Source organism: Manihot esculenta, chromosome 2 (genome assembly GCF_001659605.2).
Source record: "Manihot esculenta cultivar AM560-2 chromosome 2, M.esculenta_v8, whole genome shotgun sequence".
In the NCBI taxonomy this organism is placed as follows: Eukaryota; Viridiplantae; Streptophyta; class Magnoliopsida; order Malpighiales; family Euphorbiaceae; genus Manihot; species Manihot esculenta.
In genome coordinates, this window is record NC_035162.2 from 8,752,899 (window position 1) to 8,765,936 (window position 13,038).

Below are 13,038 nucleotides of genomic sequence, written 5' to 3' on the forward strand. Positions count from 1 at the left end.
AGAGATTGATATTTGAAAAATAATAGTATAATTTATATATTTTCCAATTGCTATTGTAAAATAAAACAGAGGACAAAATAAATAATGGCGTAAGAGAAATACAATCATCATATGATTATGTTGTTGATTTTGGATTCTGAGTTTGCCCTTTAGGCTGGATGAACTTGCTCTGCATATGGAGGCCAATACAGGTGAAATTCAATCTTGTAGACAACAGTAATCCCAACAAGATCCACCGGCGAAGATGTTACATAGCCTTGTACAAACAAGAAGTCGCCAGTACCTCCCACAACAGGGTGATCAGCAGGTTTCACATTATGAGTGCCTCCAACAATGGAGATTGACCCTTTATGCTTCTTCAAATTTAGAGTGATCTTAGCAGTAGAAACGCTCGTCAGCCCATCGAGACTAGACGTTATGGAAGTTCCTTCTGCGATGCCAACGACTTTGGAAGTTCGGTTGGCTGTTACTGTCATCGGATCCTCGAAAACAAACAAGGTACCGAAAGGCAGTGCCACTTGGCTGAGGTTTGCTCCGGCAACCCCATTCACTATGATATATCCAGTTTTGTTGATAGTCTCATGTTGGTAAAGCGAAAAGTGGAGAGACTTCAGCTGATGGCGGTGGTGGTGAGCGGCGGAGGTTGCCTTCAGTGAAAGAACTAAAAGCAAAGCAGCAAGAGCATAGGGGGATAGAGATTGAGCCATGGATGTGACTTGTGCAAGCAAGAGCATGAATGATCACGTTCATTTATAGAGCTGTCTGAAAGACTTGAGATTCGGGGGCACAGACTGCTTGGTCTCAGAAGAGAAGCTGAATCAGTCAACAGCAAAATCTAGCGTTAGATATAGATGCACAGAAGCATCATCAACGGCGAATTTGTAAGTAGGTGAGACTTCATTTTCAAACTCATGAGTGTAACATATGTGGAGATTTATGCAGCAAACCATGAGTGTGGTCAAAAGCAACCCATTACCTGCTTCTATTTATTACACATAATTTTGTGAATCTGATTGGTGAGTCCAAGGACTCTGTAAATTGTGAATAAAACTGCCACAGGAATTTTAGAAAACTTCGGGAAGGGTTGAATTTACTGCAAGTATTCAAAAACGATATAGCAGAGACTCTGCGAATTCAGACTTTGAATTGCTGCACTCTTCATTTGTCCTGATTTATTTTACGGGAGAATATTCTTAAGTAAATTCTTCCAAAATCATATATTTTGAACTTTTTTATTTTTACAAAATTATGCAATAATTTAAAAAGTGAATTTTTAAATAAAGTTTTATAAAATTATGCATAATTTAAAAAGTGAATTTTTTTTTGTTCGAAATAAGAAAATTGGTAAAAAATGTCTAATTGAATTTAATTCTTATGAAAATTTTTATTCAAAACAGGGGAGGAGGAATGACATTTGGAATCTTGATTTTCTTCCTTTCAAACTCTTTCTTGCCCAGATAACATTTTGAATTAATTCAGTTACATCATTTGAATCCCTAAGGGAAACTTCGCCTGAAAAATAAATTTATGTTAAAAAATCTGAAATAAATTTAGGTGCCTTCTGAGTTAGCTTGGCATGAAAGCTTTATCCGCTTTTATCCATAGATTGATGCTGTTTCAAAGAAAGCCTTGATAGCTGTTGTTTGTTTATGATCCCAAGAAAATGCAATCATAATATGATATTTGATTATATTTCTTTAAAATTTATTTCAATAATTTGGTCTATTATACACCATTATTATTGTAAAATTTTGAAATTTTAAAAAATTTATGTAACAAATTAAAGCTTTTATAGGTTTGAAAGTCAGCTGCCCTGAATTTGAAAACCTTGATTTTCTTTTTTCCAAAATTTGAAAATTAATCTAGGTAGAACCATTTTAGGAACCCGTGTTGAAATAATTTACTGGAGACAAAAGAAAACACACACCCACATAATTCTATACTAAGCATTAACGTCCAGGAGAATGAAAATGTGTAAACCAGAAAAAAAGATGTTAAAATCTTCTTCATAAGTATGAAAAAAGTGTTTTTAATTATTTATTGTAATTTATAACATGATTTATTATTGTTTACTAAAAAAAGAAGACAAGTAGTTGGAGAAAAATTAGTAAATGAATTTCATCCAATTAGAGATTGGTACAAGCCTAGATTAACGAAAAGAAGTAATCAGATTCAGACCCAATGATAAGCCCTAAAACACAGGTAACCCAAATACAAGGCCAAGCCCAATCAAGAAACCCTAGTCTCTACTCTAGTCCCACCAATTCCCAAAAATAAATAAATAAATAACTGAATAAACGGTAGCGCCACCAAGAAAAGATGCTGGCTGGGAGACATCGGAGAATGCTTTCCCTGAAGAAGAAGAGCATGGCAATCTCAAAGCCAAAGTCGCTCCGCAGAACCTAAGCGTGCAGGAGAAGAAATCAAGATCCACTACTGTACAAAGGCCAAATAACCTCCACAGGCTCCAATGATAATTCGAAAATCAGTATAAATTTCATCCGAGGAATCGTTTCACTTGTTAACTGGCCTATATTGAACTTCACGCAAAAGCATCTCTGCAGGCTGCAGCTCAACGCCCATGCTTGACAACCCACCTACACTAGAGCTTACCAGCTTCCGGAAAAATGTAGCGGCAAGTACAAAATTTTATCAAGATCCCATTTGATTTTAAAACTTTATGATTTTTCATTCAAAATACAATTTTCAATTCACATTTATTTCAGATGCATCCAATGCATGTCCAAATGCACCGTTGTAGCATTTGCAAGGCATTGCTTAATCATCATTTCACATAATAATAACTTTTTGCCTTGATAGGTTCTAATCGCTGTATTTTCCATTCTGTGCATACAATCTATTTTTGTAAATTACAATTCGCACATATTTCCTATCCCCCCTTGTACACTTTATATTCGTAAATATAGAGAATTCTTTACAAAGATCTATTGTCTTTATTATTATATACAGATAATATTTCAGATGTTACCCTATGATGATGAGATCATCAGAGTATCATTGTTATTAAAAGAAACTGATTTTGGACTTGGGAAGCCGATCACAATTTGCAGCGACCCACCCAATCACTTGCTTCTCATTATTGTAAACCACCAATCTGTCTTGCATTGATATGTCTAGCAGAACGATGAAGAAGAAACACAGATCAGATGCACGGCTGAAATTTCAATTCATCGAGTTATGCTTCAGATTATATACAACATATTTTTACCTCCAATGACATTTAGATCCCGCAGCCCTACTTCTGTACCATTTAGAATTCCCAAGCAAGCATTTCCCTTGGACTGGCAAGCAGAAGCAGTATTATTAGCACCCAAATGCTAAGTGTTTGGTATACGTAACATAATATAATGCGACTAATAGTTATTTTACTTTTATATTTATTTGCAAAGTAATATAAAGATAATTTAGTTAAACATTTTAACTTTTCAAGGTAGTTATAACAAGTGAATGGCAATAGAAGTTGTCATTATTGATGGTAGTGGTGGAAATGGGCCAAAGAGCTTAATGTTAATGATGTAATAGTTATGGCGGCAATGACAGTAGTGGTGTGGTGGTTGATGTGGTAATTGTAATTGTGCATAGAAGGTGGTGGCGACTAAATGGTGGTAGCGACTGAATGGTGGTTGTGGAGTTTAGGTGACGGCAGTGCCAACGATGGCTGAGTAGTAATCGCGGGATGATAATGGTTGTGGTCGTGATAGTGTAATAATGACCAGGTAGCAGCATTGGTGATATGATGATGGTGTTAGGAATGGCAGTAGAAATGGTGACCAGTAATACTTGAGGGAGGTGTGTGTTGCAAAAATTATGACAAAAACGAGAAAAATAAATCAAAACAAGCATAATAATTATTAATATTTGTTATACTAATCTAAACGTAATTGATTATATGATATAAGTATCATTTTATTACATCAAATTCTAATTATGTAACCAAATCATGTAATGAAATATTAAATGTATTTGCAATTACTGCTTTGATTATATCTTGCCAATATAGTTTCAGGAAAAAACTGCAAAATAAAAGGTGGGATAAAGTTAAAAGGCTCGACTTACTGAAATTATCAGGTAAGCTTCTGGGGAGAATTCAAACTTAGTTTTAGTCCTCCCACCACTTATAAAGCTCAACGCAAAGGTCTTGAAATATTTCTTGACATCACGAATGCTTTTAAAAGGCTTCTTCCCTTTCCAACAAAGTGGTAACGTCTGGTCCGGTGTTTCACCTAAGGGCTTTCCTGATAATTCTCTCTTCAACTGTTAAAAAAACAAGGCCATAAAACGATAAATGCTATTAATGCCTGAGGATGGTTTAATAATGGGTAACAGTTATTTGCAACTAAATTGACAGTGGAAATTGTCTTAATCATGGACAGGCAATGATGAACCTTTCTTTCCTTATTTATTCATTTTCTTTTTTTTTCCCCCTCACATGCATGATCGTGTGTATGTGTTTGTGTTTCTCTATGAGAGATTTATGTTAGGAATGAATAATCTTTTCTCAGTGCATAAAAGAATTTCATAGGTATAGACAAATACTTTGCAAATAATTTAAATGCATGCTATTGTTTGCCCGATAGTCTTTACGCCAATTTTCTGAGAGCTATTTTTGACAATGCACAATGAAATTGCTTCCTAGTTCTACTCACCGAAAATAGTAATCCTTCATATGCCCGTGAATTCAGGTAAGTATAAGAGCTCCCGCTGTCGAAAACAGCGAGTAAATTTATAATCCCGGTTGATTTTCCGTTAAATATCAATTCCGCGAATCCAGGTGAATAGTATTTGCTGGCATAAGAAATGAAATGGCTAAGTATAAACTAAAGAAAAATAAAGCTTGAATTTCAAAAGATGAAAGGATATCCATAGGTTTATTTACGAAAGCTCGCGTGACATTGGCGTCCAAGCCACTCGAGATGAATCATAGATATCCTCTCCAAAGAAGAGAAATCCTCCACCGCGCCCACTTAAACAGTGGCCTATTACATTTTGCACCAAACCTTGGCTACTAAGCTGAGATGGGATGCTGGATATTCCCCTGCCGAGGCCAAGTATTCCGTCTATGGGATGATGATCTCTACCTGGAAACTGATCATATCCACATCTGTAAACCAAAAAGAAAATATAAAAAAGTAATAATTTAGATTAAAAAAATAGTAGTGACTTGAAGAACAATTTCAATTTACAAAGTTTCACATCTTGTGCATATGATGCAGAAAAAGAGATGTTATATCGAGCCCCAATAAAGCTTTAAATAGTCTTAGTTGTTAATTAGTCCCATTGTTATTTCCTTATTGGTTATCTCACACTATCCACTTGCTCCAAGACTTTATGGTGTTCGGCCATTATGCCTTAGCCCTGAGACTTGGGTACCCATCTTGATGTTGTGCCCCATTTCGCTCCCCAGTTAACAACCATCTCCTTCATTGTCTAGAGAACAAAATAAGATATCCTATTGCTATTGTAACTTATCCATCCTCAAATAATAGAATCTCTGCTTTTGCATAAAAGGTTAAATGTCTATCTCATCCAAAGGTTTCCATGAGACTACCTAAAGTTTCTAAATACACAGCAAGCCAAAAAGACAAAAAAATGTTAACTGTGCAAGTCCTGTGAAACTGAGATAAGGAAGGAAAGCAAAGAAAAGAACCCGAGGGCCAGAAGAGGATTAAGCCGCTTTCCATTTGTGCAGTTAAGAAGAAAGACATCCTTGACAAGGACACCAAGGGATGATCCACCATCCGCATACTCAACCTCGTAGTCACACTGCTCTGGGTCTTGACAGTTGTGCTCACCAGGTGGCTGCAAAGATGCACAGATGGGATCCTTGCAAATCACTAGGTTGTTGCTGGGTCGGTAAAGTGGATGAGGTGCCTGCAAAGACCACACTTAATTAAGATAATTATCATAGTGACATTAGCAAACAGGGTATTTTCCTGCCAATAATATTTATTTTGAGTGGACCAAAAAGAAATTGTTAAAATGATTGTAAGCCCTGAAATCTATCTATGTATGACAATATGCTGACACTTAGTGAGTGAACTGAAATAGGAATAACAAATAGGATTTCATATCCAATTACGATAAAAGCACTCTGCATCCGCTTTCAGTTTTAGATAAGGCATAATCCCAGTAGATACATGCTTTTTCAAGATGTAAATGATGGTGAAGGGTTTGAGTGTATTTAACCATGCAAATCGATTTCCATAAATAAATGCTAAATATCATATCATTGTGAATAAACCACAGGTATATTGGTTAAAAAAATTGATTTAGAGAAAACCAGTGATGACGGGTTTACCTCAGTACATTGGCGACAGGGAGCATCACACTGGAGCCATGTGAGGTCACTTCCTGTGTCTATATCAAGAAAGTAGGGTCTTGATGGTTGCCCTATATTTAGAGTAACATTATAATATCTGCAAAATGGAACTCTGACCTCAGAAAAGAGACAATAAATATACTCGAAACAATTAACTTGAACACCACAACAAATCTCCATAGATTTATTGCAAAATTATCATCAATGGTGGTATATAGAATATAGGAACTTATGAATCTTGACATAGTGCTAAAATCTGAGGCAAAGAATTAACAAGGATAATCGTATGCATGACACTTCACTTCTGTATCTCATATACATACCCGATAGGATATACATTCCCATGAAGAGGAAAAACAATGGATGATCCAATTCTGTTGAGCATCATTGACGACATCATTTCTCCTGATAGCATTGTCTTTCTCCATCTTTGCCGCCTATCATCACTGGAAGCAGATGAAGACCCCAAAATCAGACCTAGTATGACCAGCAACGCCATCACAGAAAAACCCACTTTCCCTTTTCCCATCTCTTTCTCTGATACCAAATGAATCACTGAGTGCTTTAAATTTCTAGTCCACAATAATATATTATTCTATGCTATGTGTTTGTTAAAATGACTGAATGCAGGGGGAAAAGATATACCGGTACAATTTGTTCTAGTGTCTAGTTTGGGGAGCTGGGTTTGTTGGTTTGTAGCTCATGTCCGTCCAAATTTGGTTTTTAATGTGAAGGTGACTTTGAAACCTAGGATTGGCATTAAGGGCAGGTTGCTTCCCAATTAAGCATTCGCTCATGGAGGGATTGGCATGAGCATTGCTTGGTTCTTTAGACGTCCCTTAATTAGTTTTACCTTTCTTTTGCATTGGGATTATTGGAGAATCATTCTAGCCTCCAAACAGAAGTTGAGATTTCTTCTAATGTGTGTTTGGGGAGATGTTTATTCTTTTCCTCCATGAGGTAGGAGGGCTAAATGAGTGTATGAGCAAACACATGTGAAAGAGTAGCGATTAAACAAAGGAACTGAATTAAAGAAGGATAATATAAGAATCAAACCTGAGATTCTTGAAATGCTAGCATACTCTGTTCAATTTCTTGATAGTAAACTCCACCTCAGTGCGAGTGTTGGAGGAAGCAAAAAACATTTCCTCCAATCTATCTATACCCCCGAAGACTTCAGCAGAATTGTGTTGCCCCCATCAGCATCAGATTTCAAATGATTATAGTTGATGGGATCAAGAAGACCATAATCACTAGAAAATACAGAAGCCATCAAGGAAATTTCGCGGCCAACGACAACTGTCAGTGCGAAGTGTTTGTCGTTTACATGTTCTTTCATATCATAAATGTGAGCGGGCCTTTAACACAGACAAAAAGAAGATAAAATGACAATTTCATCCTCACACCAGTTTCTTATCGCAAGAAAAAATAGTAAAACGTTTTCGCAGTTTAAAAAATTTATTATCTAATTTTTTCGTTAATTTTATCTAACTTCAAAAAGTATTTAATTCTACAATTATAATCCAAGCAACTTCAGAATAAAACAAATCACTATATTTACTGTAAGCATAACATAGTCAACTGTCAAAACTTTCATTCTTTTAAATATAATTTGATTTTTAGAAGAAATTAATTATTATAATTCACTTTTGCGTATTTTTCTTACTTAAAATTACATTTGCAAAGCGTCGTCAATTTAAAGTTTGTTTAGCGAAGTGGAAAAAAATTTAGAGATTGTTTGAAAAATAATGGCCAAGGTAATATGAGGGATCGGCGAGACCTTTGCAATGTTGGATTGTTGAATGATGAGAATTTGAGAAACCCTTCTAATGGCATGATCTTGTATATTATGAATTTAAAAATAAAAATAAATTTGAGGGCCAGTGAAAACATTTTCTGGAAGCACTTGCAGAATAATTTGACCATGAATGTAGAAAAATAAACCTTATTTTGGTGTTTTCATACGTCAGCTGAGTGTGATTGAGAGTGGAAGAGAGCAGTGTGAAATTAAAATTAAAAATTTATGCTCAAGGATGATATACTTGAATCACCTAATAATCCCTCATGAAATTGAGGTTGGAAGAGGAGGGACACATGAAGAAAAGGGGTGAGTAACGGAATCGATGGCTTCCTGAAATTTATTTTTACGCCTTTAAATACATAATAAAAAGGAATAAAGATAGAAATTGGAGGAAAATGTGTCATTTAATTATTTTTTAAAAAAAGTGTAATTCAGGGTCCGTTTATTTTTATATTCTTTTAGTATTTAAAATATTTAAATAATTTAATGTAACAGAAAATATTTTCTCTTTTTAAAAAAATTATTTTAAAAAAAATTGACTTCTTTTATTAAAAAAAATTCATTTTTTATAAATTTCTTTATATAAATTTATTAATAAATTTTATTTTTAAATTAAAATTAAGAATTCATTTATTTATAGAAAATAATTTATATTTGAAAATTATTTTTTTTGAAAAATAATTTTTTGTGCAGAAAATATTTTTTAATTAAATAATTTATTTTTTATTATTTAACTTAATATAAAAAATAAAATTTATTATTAAATTTATATGTAGATATCTTATAAAAATTTCAAAGTATAAAAAATAATTTTTTTTATAAAAATTATTTTTTACAATAATTTATTTTTTATTTAAAATTTTTAAGTATTTTAAATGCTAAAAAATATTTAAAAAAATATTTTCTTGTGAAAAAAATAAATTATTTTTATAAATAAATTAGTATTTTTTATTTATAATATTTAAATTTATTTTTAAAATTATCATAATTTTAACCATTTATATCTGTTCCTGAATTTATGGTGCATTTTATCTCTAAAAAGAACTAGACAATCTAAACACACGTCATTGTTGATATAATGAATTTATATTTAATTATTATAAATTTGATAAACTCGAATATTGATAAATTAAAAAAAGCAACACAAGTATTTAACACATTAATTTCAGATAATATAATATAAATAGCGAATTTCGCAGGAAATAATGAGTCGGGAAGGCCCAAAAAGTCGTGGAGGAAATTTCGCAGCCAACCAAACACCCAAGTGATTTTTTTTTCTTTTGACCAATCAAATGAGTCTGTTTGGTGACCGGTGGTACCAGAAAAATATGAGATTTCATAAATTTTATACAAAAAGAAAAAAAACACATACTAAATACAATAAACTACTCATCCCTAGACCAACGCGGTGCAACTTACGGCCTGTTCCGTTTCGGTTATTGGGAGAGAGCAATAGAACGTTCAGCCGCCAGTGAACGCCGCCTGTAGAGTAGATCGAAAATCTGATGTCATGTCGTTCAATAACCCCAGCTCTAGCTCAGCCACCCTCCTCCACAGCTTCGTGCAAACTATCTGCACCGCGATGATCCCTACAATTTCCACCCTTATCACCACCATCATCACTTACTGAAAATAGTCGCAATCTTTAACCTATACGCTATAGCTCTTGAAAGTTTTGTTTATTATTCTGTGTTCAGTAGAGGAAGAGATAAGATAAAATATGGCTGCTTTGAGTAGCAGTAGTAAGTTCTTCAGGGATTCTACTTGCCAACTTCCTAGTGTGGTTTCCACCGATTACTGCAAGAGGTTGAATCTGATTTTGATGTTAATTGATCATTTTGTTTTATGGCTTTTGTAACCTTCCTTATTTGATAATAATATATCTATATTTTTGCCAATATTTTTTCGTTAGTTCTTCTCTGAAAGTGCTTCTTTTATTTTCTGAAACAGGAGTGGGACAAAATGGAGATCTCCTCAAGCTGCTATGATACCCAGTTTCCATCTTCCAATGCGAAGTTTTGAAGTTAAAAATAGGTAATCCATACCATATGATGCACTCTTAGTTGAAATAAAATATTTATGGTAAAATTATTATTTAGTCTTTATATTTTTACCTTATATTTTCAGAAACTCATTGTTGGTTTCTGGATTCTTATTTTAAAAACTCTACTGATCAGTTCATTTATTAATTTTGGCTGATTTAAATAAAAATTTAATTGGTTTCGAGTTTGCAAAATGTTTCCCTCCGAATTGAGGGAGGGTATTTTAGACATTTTGACTATTTTAACAGCTTACATTATGGAACGTCTAATCAGTAAATTTTTAAAATATTAAAAATATTTTAATAAATTTTTTAAAATTAAGAGACTAGTTCATAAGTTTTTATAATTTAAGAACTAAATAGTAAATTTTTAATATTCTTTCTTCTGAGTTTTGCTTGCGTGATATGAGAAAGATTTGTGTATTTTAGTGCTATAGCTAGAGTGAACTAGGCTTTTCTGATTCGGTTTTATGTGATAGGATTTTTTTTTAGTGCTATTGGTGAAGAAAGTGTACTTCATGTATTATCTTCCACGACTGCATAGGAAATTCTCAATTTTCAACTATTGAAGCAACTAGTGCTGTTGAAAATCTGATGTTATATCAACGATTGTTACAATTACTGATAGTTGACGATCTGATATTTTATATGGATTCTTGTTGAATAGTTTCCTTTATTATAGATGGACAAGCTAAAAACTTCGAGAGAAAAAGGAAAGATGGTTTGTTCACTGTACACATGCGAGACTAGACCAATATATTCAAACGTATTTAGTTGAGAAAAATCAACGGTAGCCAGACATGTAATGTTGGTGAAAGATAATTGTAAGTGAATTCCTAGGGTTTGTTTTCATGGATGAATTAGAATGATGAGAGTGTGATAAATAGCCCTAGCCCTTAAGCTAGCTAGCGATACAAAATGTAGATGATCAATCACTTTGACTTTGCTGCTAGGTGTGTAGGCAATTAAATTCTCACTATCTTTTAATTGTGGTTTGGTTGATTTACAGCGCCTTATTCTCTTTAGTTGAGGAAAGGCATGGTAACATTTGAAAAGCACAGAACCTTAAATATATTAGATAAAAGCATTAACTCTGAACAAACTTGGTTCAAATAGCTGATGGGTCGAATGATCTCAATGGTTCTTTTAAAAGATTCAAACTAAATGATTATTGCTATAAAGATTGGTGGGTACCATTCATCTGTTGCATAGTATATCCTAATCAAGTGCAAAATACTTGGTTTGATGTTTTTATGTTTTCAATGGTAATGGATTGGTAGAACAAAACTTGCCTCTTTACTGTGCATATGGTTGGTTTGATGTTGCTTTTTTGTGAGCTCAACTCGGTGTCAAGGACTACTCGTTGATAAATGCTTGTTTGGTTCCAGAATTGATGCCACAGAAAATCATATGTGCTCTTTTAATGTTTGCAGGACGTCATCAGAGGATATAAAATCCCTTAGATTGATAACAGCCATCAAAACCCCATATTTACCTGATGGTAGGTTTGATCTTGAAGCATATGATGCCTTGGTCAATATGCAAATTGTTAATGGTGCTGAAGGTGTGATTGTTGGTGGCACGACTGGTGAAGGTCAGTTGATGAGCTGGGATGAACACATAATGCTTATTGGCCATACAGTTAACTGTTTTGGTGGTTCAATCAAGGTTATTGGAAACACAGGAAGCAACTCTACTAGGGAAGCAATTCATGCCACAGAGCAAGGCTTTGCAGTTGGAATGCATGCTGCTCTCCACATCAATCCATACTATGGCAAAACCTCTGTGGAGGGAGTGGTTTCTCACTTTGATAGTGTGGTACCTATGGGTCCCACAATTATTTATAATGTGCCTTCAAGAACCGGCCAAGATATTCCCCCTCATGTGATACATACTGTTTCACAGAGTCCTAACTTGGCAGGGGTTAAGGAATGTGTGGGTAATGATAGGGTGGAAGAATACACAGAGAATGGAATTGTGGTGTGGAGCGGGAATGATGATCAATGCCATGATGCTAGGTGGAACCATGGGGCTACTGGAGTGATCTCTGTGACCAGTAACTTAGTCCCAGCCTTAATGCGGAAACTTATGTTTGAGGGGAAGAACCCTGCACTGAATTCAAAATTAATGCCTCTTATAGATTGGCTTTTCAGCGAGCCAAACCCCATTGCATTGAACACTGCCCTGGCACAACTTGGAGTTGTGAGGCCAGTTTTCAGGCTACCATATGTACCTCTTCATCTCTCAAAGAGGGTAGAATTTGTGAATTTGGTCAAGTCAATTGGACGGGAGAATTTTATAGGAGAAAAAGATGTTCAAGTTCTCGACGATGATGAATTCATATTGGTAGGCCGGTATTAGTCTGTTTTTGTTGTCCAAGATCCTTAGCATGTATGTCCAATGACTAGTCTGTTTTTGCATTTTCAGTTACTGTTTACAAATAAGGTTTCTTGATAGTTGATACCTTGTTAAACATGGAGATGAGAATGTACTAGCTGGCTTCCTATTGCTGATATTCTGCTAATGTAGTGCGCTTTTAATGCTAAAAATATTTCATTTGGCTGTTGTTGCTTACAAATCATATGCTCATGGATGAGAATTGTTGTCAATAATGTATTAATTCCTAGCCCAAATTATTCATCCCAAGTGCGTGAAGAGATATTCAAGTTAAACAGTTGTGCGGGGATATACTACTTGTCCTTGCTGGCGGCTACAGCATTGCTGTAAGACTGGAAGGTGAGTGACTGTCTCTCAGTATGCAAGTTTGTGTTTTAAGTATTGAAGTTCTTGTTACGAGTTTACTTAAGCTGTTGTATTTGTTTCCAGAGTTTCTTGGAGATGCAAGTGCGAATTATC

The 13,038-nt window shown here is 34.4% G+C and overlaps 3 protein-coding genes across 4 annotated transcripts; 1 reads left to right on the plus strand and 2 right to left on the minus strand.

Annotated features, from left to right (window-relative positions):
- Window positions 1-16: 16 nt before the first annotated feature.
- On the minus strand, window positions 17-933 carry LOC110607547 (dirigent protein). The gene has a single exon (XM_021746681.2). The coding sequence runs from the start codon at window positions 732-734 to the stop codon at window positions 150-152; it is 585 nt and encodes a 194-aa protein (XP_021602373.1). The 5' UTR covers window positions 735-933; the 3' UTR covers window positions 17-149.
- Window positions 934-2,774: 1,841 nt separating this feature from the next.
- On the minus strand, window positions 2,775-7,663 carry LOC110605114 (aspartic proteinase Asp1). Of its 2 annotated transcripts, none has more exons than XM_021743441.2 (9): window positions 7,397-7,663; window positions 6,664-6,877; window positions 6,320-6,437; window positions 5,669-5,892; window positions 4,898-5,122; window positions 4,668-4,806; window positions 4,078-4,275; window positions 3,230-3,302; window positions 2,775-3,134 (listed from the first exon to the last, which is right to left on the minus strand). In XM_021743441.2, the coding sequence occupies exons 2-9, from the start codon at window positions 6,867-6,869 to the stop codon at window positions 3,025-3,027; spliced, it is 1,293 nt and encodes a 430-aa protein (XP_021599133.1). In that variant the 5' UTR covers window positions 6,870-6,877; window positions 7,397-7,663; the 3' UTR covers window positions 2,775-3,024. The 2 variants fall into 2 exon arrangements, with proteins under 2 accessions (XP_021599133.1, XP_021599140.1); XM_021743448.2 differs by having other exon boundaries at window positions 6,664-6,786; window positions 7,397-7,662.
- Window positions 7,664-9,491: 1,828 nt separating this feature from the next.
- LOC110609135 (4-hydroxy-tetrahydrodipicolinate synthase, chloroplastic) lies at window positions 9,492-12,760 on the plus strand. The gene is made up of 3 exons (XM_021748495.2): window positions 9,492-9,947; window positions 10,092-10,175; window positions 11,616-12,760. The coding sequence occupies exons 1-3, from the start codon at window positions 9,862-9,864 to the stop codon at window positions 12,541-12,543; spliced, it is 1,098 nt and encodes a 365-aa protein (XP_021604187.1). The 5' UTR covers window positions 9,492-9,861; the 3' UTR covers window positions 12,544-12,760.
- The last annotated feature ends 278 nt before the right edge of the window (window positions 12,761-13,038 follow it).

Excerpts from the sequence above, each read along its gene's own strand:
- LOC110605114 (XM_021743441.2), bottom strand. The coding sequence starts at position 6,869 with ATGGGAAAAGGGAAAGTGGGTTTTTCTGTGATGGCGTTGCTGGTCATA. Across the intron at positions 4,276-4,667 it reads ATGAAGGATTACTATTTTCG|TTGAAGAGAGAATTATCAGG; the intron begins GTGAGTAGAACT and ends TTTTTTTAACAG. Across the intron at positions 3,135-3,229 it reads GGATCTAAATGTCATTGGAG|ACATATCAATGCAAGACAGA; the intron begins GTAAAAATATGT and ends TCGTTCTGCTAG.
- LOC110607547 (XM_021746681.2), bottom strand. The coding sequence starts at position 734 with ATGCTCTTGCTTGCACAAGTCACATCCATGGCTCAATCTCTATCCCCC.
- LOC110609135 (XM_021748495.2), top strand. The coding sequence starts at position 9,862 with ATGGCTGCTTTGAGTAGCAGTAGTAAGTTCTTCAGGGATTCTACTTGC. Across the intron at positions 9,948-10,091 it reads TCCACCGATTACTGCAAGAG|GAGTGGGACAAAATGGAGAT; the intron begins GTTGAATCTGAT and ends TTTCTGAAACAG. Across the intron at positions 10,176-11,615 it reads AGTTTTGAAGTTAAAAATAG|GACGTCATCAGAGGATATAA; the intron begins GTAATCCATACC and ends TAATGTTTGCAG.